We start from the raw sequence: 13175 nt of genomic DNA, 5'->3' as shown, positions 1-13175 counted from the left end.
ACTATTCATTTCCCATAGTGGCTTAATAAGGGTGCAATAAAATGGCCACTTTCTAAAAATCTGAGAGACCACAAAGGCAGTTCAACCCAGGTATTGAAGTTCTAGGTCTCAGGACATTCTGGGAAAAAAAAACCAAACTCCTCAGATCTGCCAGTTGCTTTCTGGTGGATAACCTCAGCCAAAATAAGCCAGTTTATAGGTGGGATTTTTCCGAAGTCCAAGAAACACAACCACAATAGCACAGAGACTAGCTTCCTTTGGAAACTTATTTTTATTAATACATTATCTAGAAAAATAATATTTATATTGTTTTGGCCAGTTCTCAAACTCAACATTGCTGATTTGACATGCCCTACCCATTCTGACTTATTTTTGGGGGGGTCTCCCACAACTGCTCATCTTAAAAAAAAAAAAATCCTTTGTGCAATGTAATAGATTATAATTATATTCCTTTAGAGTTTCTAGTCCATTTTATTATGACTCTCTCATCAAATTCAAAATACAGTGACTCATCTTTTCATCTTAATTTTTTTGCCTCCTGTGTTCCATCCCTTTCCTTCCTGCACAAGCAGCATACAGGATGACTGTAATGGGGAATAATCTTTCAAACTGAATGCCAGTGAAGTATTTCAGATTGTATCTTTTCTTTGGTACTTTGATAATATGATGCAACTTGGTCACAAGGAGGAACTAATGCTGAAAGCTAAACTGTTCTGCTAGATTTTGGGGTGTGTGGGGAAATACTACAAACATTAATTTGTGCCTGGATATTCATAAAGATTAGCTACATTTTGTTAATGCTGGCTTTCCCCAAATGCCCTTTCTCAAAGCACGATTAGGAATCACTAACCTAGATTGCTTATAGAACTACTTTTCTCATTTCCTCCATCAGTGATGGAGGAAGTCTTGTCTATCAGAATTGTTAGATAATACTTCAATTTAGTGAATACTACATTCTCTTCCCCCAAGTTACTATTCACCAGATAGACCATAGTGTGGTACTGGATGCGAATGGAAGCGTCAACTGGACAAATATATTGACATGGAAGGCATGTTGTGCTATAAAACTTCTCTATATCAAATCCAAAAATTATGGACTTCAGTTTACTCTGATGAGGAAAGCTAACTACAGTAGTGAAATCTCAAAAGAGGATAGAAGGGAAAGAGTTTTAACAATCAATCTGCTTACCTCTCCATACTTCAGTAACTTGGCAATGGGACAAGACAGACTTCTCCCTTGTCGTTTCAGAACATACCCCATTTTGGGCAACTGAATTGTAGCTGAAGTCCTGGAGGAGTTCAGTTACCAACTGCTTCTTTTCAGAAGCCCACAGGTGAGGAAGGAAGGAGGTACAGCCAAACAAAACCCAGAAACCAACAAAACATACCCCACAAAAAGCCTCATCACAACTACAGGAAGATTAAAGCTGTTGACTTAGAACAAGATTTACGGGAAATGTGCAGTACTTCCCCAGGACAACTGCAGCAGGAGAATGAAACAGGCCAGTAAACGTTCACTTTTCAGAAAAGCAGCAAAAACTCATTCCAACAGGAAAATCCGTGATTAACTTTGATCTGCAATGAGTGTTTAATGTAAAGACTCACTGAAAATGTATTTGTGTCCCAAACTTGAACTGTGATTTCCCTAGACTGAATCTAAGCTTTGCCACAAGTTCTTGCTTTGGCATTTGGATAGGAAGTGGAACACAAGATACTGTAACTAATTCCAGCATCCGCTCCAGGAACCTGTTTCGAAAGAAGAGTTATCAGCAATACTTGCGGAACTTGTACTGAAAATGGACTTTACTTTGGAAACAAAACAAGCCCTTGCAGCATCAGAAGCTGTCAGCCCCTCAATGTTTCAATGCAAATCAAATGACAAGGAAAGTGTGATACGTGAAAAGGAACAACGACAGACTCCTTTAGAAAGCTTTACATGAGGAGAAAACTCTCCTCACAATAACCTACATTCTTCAAAGCTTTCAGATGAAAGTGATTTATTACAGAAAATAAGATAATTCCACAGTGAATCATTCTGACTTTTGTTCAAAATGCCCTAGCATTGTAGCACAGCTAAATCAAGAATCATTTAAACAAAATACTAATTCAAGCTCTCCAGAATAAAAAGAAATGAAGTAATATGATTTAATGGAAGTCTCAGTAAAAACAAACCACCAACCCACCAACCCCCCCCCATCACTAATAACATTAATCAATAGAAAAACTGATCACTCCCTTTAAAATCACTAAGAAAAAAAATCACCACAGTAAATCAGCCTCATACAAATATGAATTTTATTTACAATTTTCCAAATTCTCAATCAAATGCAACTTCTCAGTTGAATGTGTAGCATTTCTCCTTTAAAACAAATTAAACATCATGTTCTTTTTACATCTGCAATATGGAGTCCATAGGTACATGCTATTTGGGGCATCTAATGGAACAAATTTAGATCACTATGTGTGTGTTTCACACCGAAGGTATTCTGTGAAGACTCTTTCTTCAAAATGTATCTGCCTCGGGGACAAACATTTCCATAACCACTTTCTAATGACAATTAGTTAGGAAGGTTTAAAAACCCAGTATTTTATACCAGGACATACTGTTCACATATATTTCAGGGTGTGTTACCTTGTTCATATTGCAAAGTTGCCTGCTCTATAAGCAATGCCACTGAAATCAGACTAAAGATTACCCACAGATTTAGATATTATTCAATGTGAATAAAAATGGCCATTGATGACTTTTACTCGAGTATGTGTAATTATGGGCCAATCTGTACCTGATCTGGTACCAGCGTGATGTGATCTGTTCTGAAACTTGAAACCGCATGGGTCATTACAATAAAATCTTTTACAACTGTATTGCACATAAGGTTCCTCAAAAGCACAAATCTACATAACCGTGTCCTGAACTCAGAATTTACCTGCTAACTCTCATGAATAAAATCAACTAGATGGTAAAATTGTTTATTTTTCTCATCCCAGTGTCTGTGAATGAAGAGAAGAGGGAGAAGATATATACACTTTGGAATCCATTCAATTATTTGTTTCTTCTGCATGTGATTTGTACTTCAGAGATGAGGATTTTAAAAAAAGTAAAATAAAAAGCCAGACAGACCTTGGATTTATCTTTAAAAGTACCTCAAAAACATAACAAAAAGTCAATTTAATTTTGATACATATTAAAACATTTGAGTCAGTTCTGCCCGACAGCATAACACGACAGAAATGCACAAGACTTTAAACATGCTTTAAAATGACATTCAACAAAGTATTTAAAATTTAATAAATAGCATACAATCACACACAAATACATTTCATACTGGATCTTTAAGCCTACTAAAAACAGACTGGCAAAGAATAAATAAAACAGTAGTTAACATTTTTGTTTTTAAAAGGTGTAGATTCTTGTTGTCACGCTAGTAGCCACATATTAACCTGCTTATCACAAAATTGGAAGTTATGAGCCTTTTTTCCACTGATCTGTTTTGCTCCAACATGTAATATCATAAAAAAATACACTAAAAGGGATTTTTTTTTTTTTTTAAACAACCAGTCTGCAACCAAGTAAACCAGTTTTTAAATACAACGAATAAATAGGGAATTAGTAAAGCAAATTCAATTGCAACAAAAATGCAACACCCCAAGAAAAGAGCCATGGAAATATATAGCCATTGCAATATTAGACAATAATAGTACTTAAAGTGATAGTGCTTGTGCACTAAGCTCATTAAAGACCTTAATATGATTTTAGTGCAAATCCCTTGAGTCCAAACAAGCTTTATACCCTACAGTATTAGGGAAAGATCTATTACCAGTTGGAACTTATTCTGTAGTGTATTTGTACATATCGGATATTTAAAGAACTAACACATATTGTAATATCTTCGGCCCTTTTTTACTTCAAATCAAAAAGACTAATGACTGGGGATTTTACATACTATTTGGCTGTACCATATTAGATTGCAGTTTAGGAAAGTCAGTGCTATAAAAGCTTTTGCCATCAGTTTATCTGTTATATCTAAATTTTGCAAATCATTGCATTTTGTACTTCCGAAAGAAAAAGAATGCTCCTGGAGAAAGTTTCTCCTCCCTTTAAATAAGTTCACATTATGATGAAATTCAAGAATATTTAGACAAAGTGTTGTATAAACTCAAAGAAAAGTACATATTTTACATTAACAATCCTTACCAGTATTTAGTATATTAAGTTACAAGTATGTTGGCAATAATACAACAGAGTCAATTCCTAAAGGAAAATAATTCTGTACAAATTCACCTGTTAATATGGGGTTAAACAGGCAGCCAAAAAAGTCTTGAGCAGCCATGTTTCCGGTTTGAACTACAGTACCAGGATAAACTAAATTTGAAACTAACTGGGATAACTTCAGCTTAAAGAGTAATCAGATTATACTGGATACACACATCATGTATTCAGAGCCATTAAAATGTTCACTCTAATAGTTCCATAACGTCATCCAGTATAAGAAATGTTTAATCAACCACACAGGCTAAAATAGTTTTAACATAATGTTGTCCTGGATTTTTTAAACTAAACTAGTTTTAACTGTGAAGTACAAAACAATGACAGATACTGCTCCAACTTGTACACAATCTTTCCTAAACAATCCGTACCTAGCAGAGTAATAATGCCTCATCATCACTAGTTTCATTTTTCACTGTTGCTTCTAAGCAAGTGTCGGGTATCTGGGCAGTGTGTACGATGCCACAGCTCTCACAGGGGCCATCTCGACTGCATGACCTTACACTGTGATGTGTTGCACTGTAAGGCTGTCTAAGCCCTGGTCCTTGATCTGAGCTGAGATCAAGTAGAGGTCTTGAACAGTCATTCATGTCAAAGTCTGATGCTACATCAGAGACTGGAATTAACATTTCAACATCATCATCCTCTTCTCTTCCACTTACCCCATTATCAAGCTGTCTCAAAGGACTTTGGTTCTGATTCACTGAGCTTGATCTCCCTAAAGTAAAGCGCACCCAGCGTAAGCCTTGAGTCATACGACTTAGCGCGCTAGTGAGCTGGTGACGTGCGGGACTTGTGCTTGGGGGCTCTACACTTGTCACTTCTCTTCCACTATCCGTGTTACTGCTGTTGCCGCTCTGAGCGGAGGAACTCCCACATGCTCCAACTGTTGCTTCTATTGCTGTTGCAGGTGGGACTTTCTGAGGCAAGGTGGCAGCAACACCACCAACTGCTCCTGCTGTGTCTCTTCTTTCATTTTCTGTGTCTGTATCATCAGATTCAACTGAAAACAGGCTTCTGTGAGTATTATTTCTATCAGCTTCTCTGCTAGTACTTTGGCTGGCAACATCATCTCCATCCGCCGAGACCAATGCCAATGATCCAGAATGACGTGACCTTGCAAAATTAAAAATTCGATTCCAAATGTTACTTGATCTGCCAGCAATAGGAAGTCTGATTGAGGTAAATCCAAGCTGAGATCGTACTGCCAGTCTCAGGTTTTCCAGAACTGAAGCCTAAATGAGAAGACAAGCAACAATCAAGTGTTGACAGTATGTTGACACTATTCTAACAAAAGAAGAACGATAACTATTGTGCAAAATGGCATATAACCACAAAGTTAAATACAGAGTCTTAAATATTAAAAATTGTTGCGTCTTTAGTATTATCGATCTGGTGTATGTAGCAATAGGCTATTTTAAAAACAAAGCAGGTAGGAAAATGTCTAGATTCTCTTGAGGAAAAAACATTATGAACAGGGAAATTAAGGAGAAATACATATGCAAGAAAAAGTGGAATAAAGAGCAATGAAGTATATAAGGTACATTTCTGTCCAAATCAAGTACCTCTAAATAAAGGCAAAGCGAAAACCAAGGCACTGTAACCTGGATACGGAACACTGATTACAGAAAAGTACATGCACAGACCCAGTGCAGACCTAGTACAGCAGGTATGCCAGATCTGTTACATACAATCTTACCAAGAAGATAAAGAAGTCACTGTGGATTTCAGAGTACAGTACATTGAAACATGCCTCAAAAAGTTTAGGATTTAAAAATGAAATCTTCCAGAAAGATTTAGCAGAGGTGACCTTTCCTTATCCACTACCATGGGGCTGCTTAGAATAGAGACTAAATTAAATGTCCTCTCTAGCAGAGGCTTGTAGTTTGATTTTTTTTTTCCCATTCTAGCATAATGAGTTAATTCCAGCTTCAAAATGCTTTAATGCTTCTGTTTAATCAAAATTATCTTACGTGTTCTAAACCATACATTTCCCAAAGTCAGTATACATTTTCTAGTCATTCAGCTATAGAACAATGCATGCCTGAATTTTTCTGCTTAAAACCTTGTATAACTTTTAAATTGTAAGGTAACGCAAACATATTAACACCTTTGACTTGGGGGTCCCTTGCTCAACCTTACAGAAAACAGTGCCTCAACTAAGTAGCTCAGTTCTCAAATACTAGGGTAGAAGATCTGCCAGATGCCCACAATTCTTAAAATATTTACTAATGTGTTTAATTACAGGATAAAGTCCATATTCACAGCTTTTAATGAAGATTGTGGCAAAAATATAGAATATTCTTCAGAATAGTCTTTTTCTCCCCAATTAAACACTTAACATATATGCATATATTTCACTTTGTTTACAAACACCAAACTTCAGTGTTCTCATGCTGTCACCTTCAGCTCCCTTCCACAATCCTTCAGATGCCACAGGCAATACACAGCACAGCATCCGAACAGTACTTCATGCACAACCTACCTCTTCCCTTCCAATAGTTCATAGAATGATATTTGAATTCAAGCATGTAAATACAAATGTTCAGTAGCCTTACTTTCAAAAGCTACTGGGGAGACTGCTACCCATCCTTGAAAATCCAGCTCTGAAGGAACATATCAGTTTTAGGCAGAAAGCATTACATACAGATCAGAACAGCCAAGATTCCCCTAGCCTGAGACTACTAACTTTGAGGTAACCTCGACTAGGTATCTTCAGTCCTGCACAGATTTACAATTTTAAGATGTATATATTGCTCAAAACAAAGAAAGTTGAACACATCCTGACTTAGTACTGACTCCCTCCCCCCAACACTTAACGATATTAAAAATTTAATTTGAGCTTTATAATTTAGAGAATTCAATTTACATTGCCTCTCAAGCTTTTACTCTTACTCATGTCCTCTCCTCTGAAAAACAAATTTTTTAAACAATGCAACGTCATTGATTAAATAAGAGGAAAAATTTTTATCATGGAAGCATCAATGCTCTAGAATGACTTTTTCACTATTTTTGAAGGTGACAGCCTGCTCCCTACTATTGCTTATTTTTATACTAGTTAATTTCCCGGTATAGCTACTTAAGTTTTCAAGGCCACAAGTCTTACCTGAAATACTGGTCTTCATAATGGGGATTCAAGACAGCTAGACACTATTAACTGCCATTTACTAGCTTTTGCTTTGTTACTCATTCCCGTTAATTTTGTATGATCTTACAGCCTTGCCTTTGCCATCATCTTTTCTACGCATAGTGGGCATGATCATACCTAAACACATGCACAGTGGATACGAACTACCATTTTTCATTAGAAGTCTCAATTCTTCTTTCCCAAACTTCAAAGTGCTATCTTGCAATCTTAACTTACACAACTTCAATACAGAACATACAACTAGATCCATCAATCTATTACTTTTCATGCAAGAGGCATTCTATTGTGTGCATTACTGGCATTCATTAACAAGAAAAAAAGCCTGCAAAGAAAACTGTGTGGTGCTACCATATTATGATTTCGTCCAATGGCTAATCCTTAGCATAATAGTATTGGCCTGCAAGGAAGAAAAGGAAATGCTATACAACAAAAAAATGCAGATGAAAGTTAAAATATCTTTATTTCAGTCTCCTTAAAATTTAAGTGGTCTGCCTGCTATTGTGGAATCTTACCTGATTTGGTGAACAAACAGGAAAATCTTCAACTGGTGGAATTAAACCCTGGGCAATTAACTGCCCATAGGATGGAGGAGCTTCTCTTCTTAACAGTTCAGCCTCAACCCTTGACAAATGAGTTTCAAATGATCTTTTGAAGAGAAAAGAAATTTCATGATAAATAAGACTATTATGTGTGTGTGTGTATATATATATATATATATATGAGTAAAACTATATCAGACTATTATAATCTGAAATGATAAATTTCAGCAGATGAAGCTTTATTAATTTAATTGAAAGTTAATTGACAAAGAATATACAGTAAGTCCTTGCAGTCATTCCTATGGGTCTGTCCAGCTGAGACAAGAACAACAAAACCAATCCAGCAATAAATTCCTCAATTTATTCCTTAATGTGCTAAATATAAAAGGCACCATAACAGATGTTTATATTATTTTATAAAAATTGAAGAACATGTAATCCTGGTATGAGATAGTTTACAATAGAAGAAACATGCTGTTAAATACAGAATTGAGATATTTAACTGCAGAAATGCAGCTTTTCCACATTTTCTTTTTGGTAACAACATCTGAAAGCTTAACTCTCAATACTTAAGTGACCAGAATACTTCTATCCCCTTTTCTTCACTGAAAGGGTGGTCGGTTACTGGAACAGGCTCCCCAGGGAAGTGGTCACAGCACCAAGCCTGTCAGAGTTTAAGGAGTGTCTGGATGACACTCTTAGTCATATGGTTTAGTTTTAGGTAGTCCTGCAAGGAGCAGGGAGTTGGACTTGATGATCCTTATGGGTCCATTCCAACTTGAGATATTCTATGATTCTATGATTAACTAACCTCTTTTTATTGTCAAAGAAGAAGAAGAAGGAACAATGCCTTTAGAAATCACATGCAACAATAACTTTGTCAATAAAAATGTTTCAAGTATAACAATAACAGATATGAAAATATTTTAAAAATTTAAGTTCTTGAGGTAATCTGTTTTACTTACCTTCGCTCAAACATCCTGAGTGAGTACAATTTACAAGTACATCCCAGTGCAATGACAAGCAGCAATCCGCAAATAAGACTCCCAATGACAGCTGCAGTTATTACTCTAGTGGGCACAATGACGGGGCAATTCTCTTCATCACTGCCATCGCCACAGTCATCTTGAGAATCACAAACCCAGCTCTCGAACACACAGCGGTTATTTTTACAATGAAAATTTCCTGGCTGACAGAAGAAACAATTTTTTTCATCTGAACCATTAGGGCAATGATTCTGGTAGTTGCAGCGATCTGAACGAGGGTAGCAGACACCATTTCGAGAGCAGGGAAACTCATCTCTTTGGCACATAGTGCAGTTGGTTTCATCCCTTCCATTTGGACAGTGCCAGTAGCCATCACAGCGTTGCTGCTCTGTGTAGCAACCCCAATTTCCACCGCATGGAATTTCCCATGGCAAACAGAAGCCATCTACTTGATAGGTGGCATTGAATCCTCTTGCAGCATTCACTTTGTCAGCACAAAAATGTACTCTTATCTGTCCTGAGGATGAAACAACTGTGAGGGGAGCATGAGAGTCAAATGCCGTTAGCACGCGCAACAGCCTCCGTGGATTCTCCTCTAATCCATCATATATTTTGACATAGTCTCCATACCCTGTACCATCAAGTTTAAAATCAGTGAATCGCAAAATTACTTTGCGATGGTCACCAGTGTCTATCAGCCAGGTGCAGTTGCTTCCAGGTGGATAGAAGTCAGGATAGTTGGGAGAATTGAAAGTACCATAAAAGTATCTTAACCAGTGCCCACATGTTGGCACATCACAGTCTATTTCGTCTCCTAGGTCAAGACAATCAATGTTACCATCACATTTTAAAGACTCTGGAAGGCAAGTGTAAAGCTTGGTGAAGCGAGAAAGACACTGGAACTGATTGCAGGCACAAGGTTGAAAGGAAGAAGCTGTCGGAGGATTAGCTTTGGCACAGATTTCTTCGTCCGAGTTGTCTCCACATTCATCCATGTTATTACATTTCCAACTTTCTGGAATACACTTCCCATTAGCACAATGAAACTGGTCACAATCACAATTTGGTTCATCAGTTTTCCCTGAAAGAAAAAAAAAAGAAATTATAAAAATATTATCTTTTTAGAATTTAGCACTTTATGATTTATGTCGCATACTTATTTGCTGCTTTCAGTCAAATAACTTCAACCCAAGCAAGAAAAAAATGCTCCTTTATAGTGATTGAAAAATCTGGCTTCTAAGGTGCTAAAAATAAGTCAGAAAAATACTGTTTCTCTCCTCTATATCACTCAAAATACAGAAACATTTTGTCCTGCAGTAACTGTTACCTCCTCAAATTCTTTCTTGTAAAAGCAGTCAGACCCCTCTCCTGTTTTTGTAGTTCGTACTTTTTACCAAAGGATCTACAGCAAGAGAGAAGCTGACAGCTGAAGATTACTTATCACCACCAGCCGAAAAGAGAAACCTCTCTCCTCACCTCTTCCCACTGCTTTCTCCTGCCTCTCCTCCAGCAGGTAAGAGGAGAGGGCAGCAAATGTAGAAACGCACACTTAAAACATACAAAAACATAGAAAATTACGCTTTAAAAGTTAAGGATCCAAGTAATGGTCCAGAAAACACGGAAGCATGGGGTTTTTTGGTTGGTTTTTTTTGTTTGCTTGGTTTTTTTTTTTTTTTTTTTTTTAAATTCTGGAACAAAATCAAGAGACACCTTTACTTAAGAAAATGTGGTCTACTGGCTACTACCACACTTCTAACAACAAGAATATATTTTTCAGGGATTCATTTACCAAAGTTCCAACCATGTTAAACACTGAAGCACACCTGGGACGCAAGCTATTTCAGCTCTGCAATGACTTAGCTGAGTCAAATACCACTGTATCATTTAAAAGCACTGCAATTTCTAAAATCACAGTACAGACTGTAGAATTGTCTATAAAACAAACTGCCGTTGTCAAAACAGCAAAAAAAATTGCAAAAAAACTTGCAATACAGATGGTCCTACACAGCAGTAATTCAGGAACTACATTAGACAAATATGTACTACATCTAAATAACACTATACTTAGGGCTTTACAAAAAAACAGAAGACAGCATGATGAACTTACTGAAATACACTTTCCCAGAAGAAGCAGGTTCTATCTTGCTTTACAAGAGAACAACTGGAAGGGATCTCTGGAGGTCACCTAATCAAATCATCTGCTCAAAGCAGGGCTAACTGCAGTTTGATTGGGTTCTTCGGGGCCTTGTCCAATCAAGTATTTTCAAAGTTCCAGTGCTTAACCACACAATGTGATAAAAGTCCTCATATCTAACCTGAATTTCCCTTGCTGCAACTAATCTGCTGTGATAGGTCAAGCCATATCACACTGCTGTTCTCCTTTTTGCTATTTTAGTATTTTATAAAGCATTAAAAAGAAATACTCTACCTTGAAATAATATTTTTTTTAAAAAAAGGTGCAACATCAGCATTTTAAAAATTTCCACAAATGCTAAGGTTTTTAAAAAATGAATGCAGAAAAAAAATGAAACCAACAAGAATGATAAATGTTATAAGCACTGCTGAAGAGTGTTTAAGTCAACGAATTTGCTGACAGAGAGTGAAAGGAGAGCAAAATGTATGTGCTGCCAGTGATTAAGTTTTAGAAAATGTTTATTTCACTAAGAAAAAAAACAAAGAACAGATGTAGTATAAATGATACGATCTTCTTGTTCTGTTACATATATATGTATGTATTTTTATATATATTATGCACTCACACATATACACATCGTTCATAATATTAGTATAGGCAATACTTAGTATGAACCTCGGCCTTGAATTTGAAACTTGTAGAAGTGAACTACTAGACTTGTTCTGCATAAATTGAATGACTGTGCCCCATATGTGGCAGGCAATATAGCAGAATACGTATGAAGAGTCATTGAATTTGCTTGAGTACTGATTATACTCTAGCTCAATGCTTCTACCTTGCAGAACCTGGAAAAAGACTGAGTAGAAAGGTATAACATGGAGCTGTAAATATTAATGGCAATATTGTAGTAACAAAACAGGATATGATTTCAGCCTAAGCTCTTCCTTCTGCAGGCTTTTAAACATCCCAGAAAAGAGCTGCCTACTTGATCCTGATTTCGCATTTTTAATCATCAATCCTGAAGTCATTACCTCAGAAAAATTTACATATGGATCAAAAACTAGAGTTGCAAAATAAGAAGACATGTACAAAGTAAGACTATCCTTGGAAGCTGTACCACAAAAGACTTCAGAAAAGTACAAGATAATTAGCGGAACCCATGTGCAGTTATAGCTAAAGGACTAACACAATCCTTCCATGCATTTACAGTAAACAGAAACCTCTGTACTTTTATTAACTCTATTTTCCACTCTACATCACCATTAGTAAACTCCATCCCATTTCGATACCCATAATTAAAGAGGCTGATAAATTAAAAGGGGTGGGAGGAAGACAGAGGAAAGAAAGACAAGTGACACAATCAACCTTCTAGTTAAGTACCCTTCCTAACTGTAATGCTTTTTTGTTGTTGTTGTTGTTTTGTTTGTTTAAAATGAAATATGAATATTTACCTGGAAGATATTACTTACTTTAAATAAGAATTAATTCAAACAATTCACATGGCCTATCTTCCACATCAGATTTTAAACATGGGGCTCCCTAATGATCCCTTTTACACCTGTAATCCATGTTGTTTCTATCATTCCAGCACAAGCAGGCCTAACTTGCATCCATGTAACTAAAGTATTACTATTTTTTTCCCTTTTTCTAAGATCACATGCCACCTTTGAGAGTAGCCTTAACAACACTGAATTAAATAGTCTATTGAGGAGTTAAACTGAACACTACTGCATGATGCTAATGAGAAGAAAGCAAACAACATAATGGCACAGTTGAATGTACAGCAAAAATGTTAGTATTTCAGGAGTCTCCTTTTCACACTGGAAAGCAGAAACAATCAGATGATTATTAAAGCAGATTTATCAACTCTTATTCTATACACAGGTCAGTTTACAACATTAGAAGACCTCTCTGGTCACTGAAACACTATACTTCCCCCTCAATCATGAAATACTTCCTAAGTATTATATCAAGCATAGAGATCAAGCTCAAACCAAAGTTTCAGCAAGGTTCATTAAAAAAAAAAAAAAACTAACACAAAAAACCCCAAAACTAATTTTTTTTTTTTTAAAGACATGTAAAAATATTGGATGAAAGTCTA

General features: G+C 36.3%; 1 protein-coding gene across 1 annotated transcript in view; it reads right to left on the bottom strand.

The window, feature by feature from the left end:
• Positions 1–2283: 2283 nt before the first annotated feature.
• The window catches only part of LRP12 (LDL receptor related protein 12), a 52354-nt gene continuing 41462 nt past the window's right edge, over positions 2284–13175 (bottom strand). Inside the window, exons 5-7 of the mRNA XM_082325123.1 lie at positions 8920–10021; positions 7928–8060; positions 2284–5502 (exon numbers count right to left, since the gene is read on the bottom strand). Coding sequence (XP_082181249.1) covers positions 4639–5502; positions 7928–8060; positions 8920–10021 — 2099 coding nt within the window. The 3' untranslated portion in view covers positions 2284–4638. The remainder of the gene's footprint in view (positions 5503–7927; positions 8061–8919; positions 10022–13175) is intronic.

Source organism: Platalea leucorodia (genome assembly GCF_965183815.1).
Source record: "Platalea leucorodia genome assembly, chromosome: 1".
Lineage (NCBI taxonomy): Eukaryota > Metazoa > Chordata > Aves > Pelecaniformes > Threskiornithidae > Platalea > Platalea leucorodia.
Note: the sequence above shows the minus strand (reverse complement) of the source record. Positions and strands in the feature narration are given on the sequence as shown.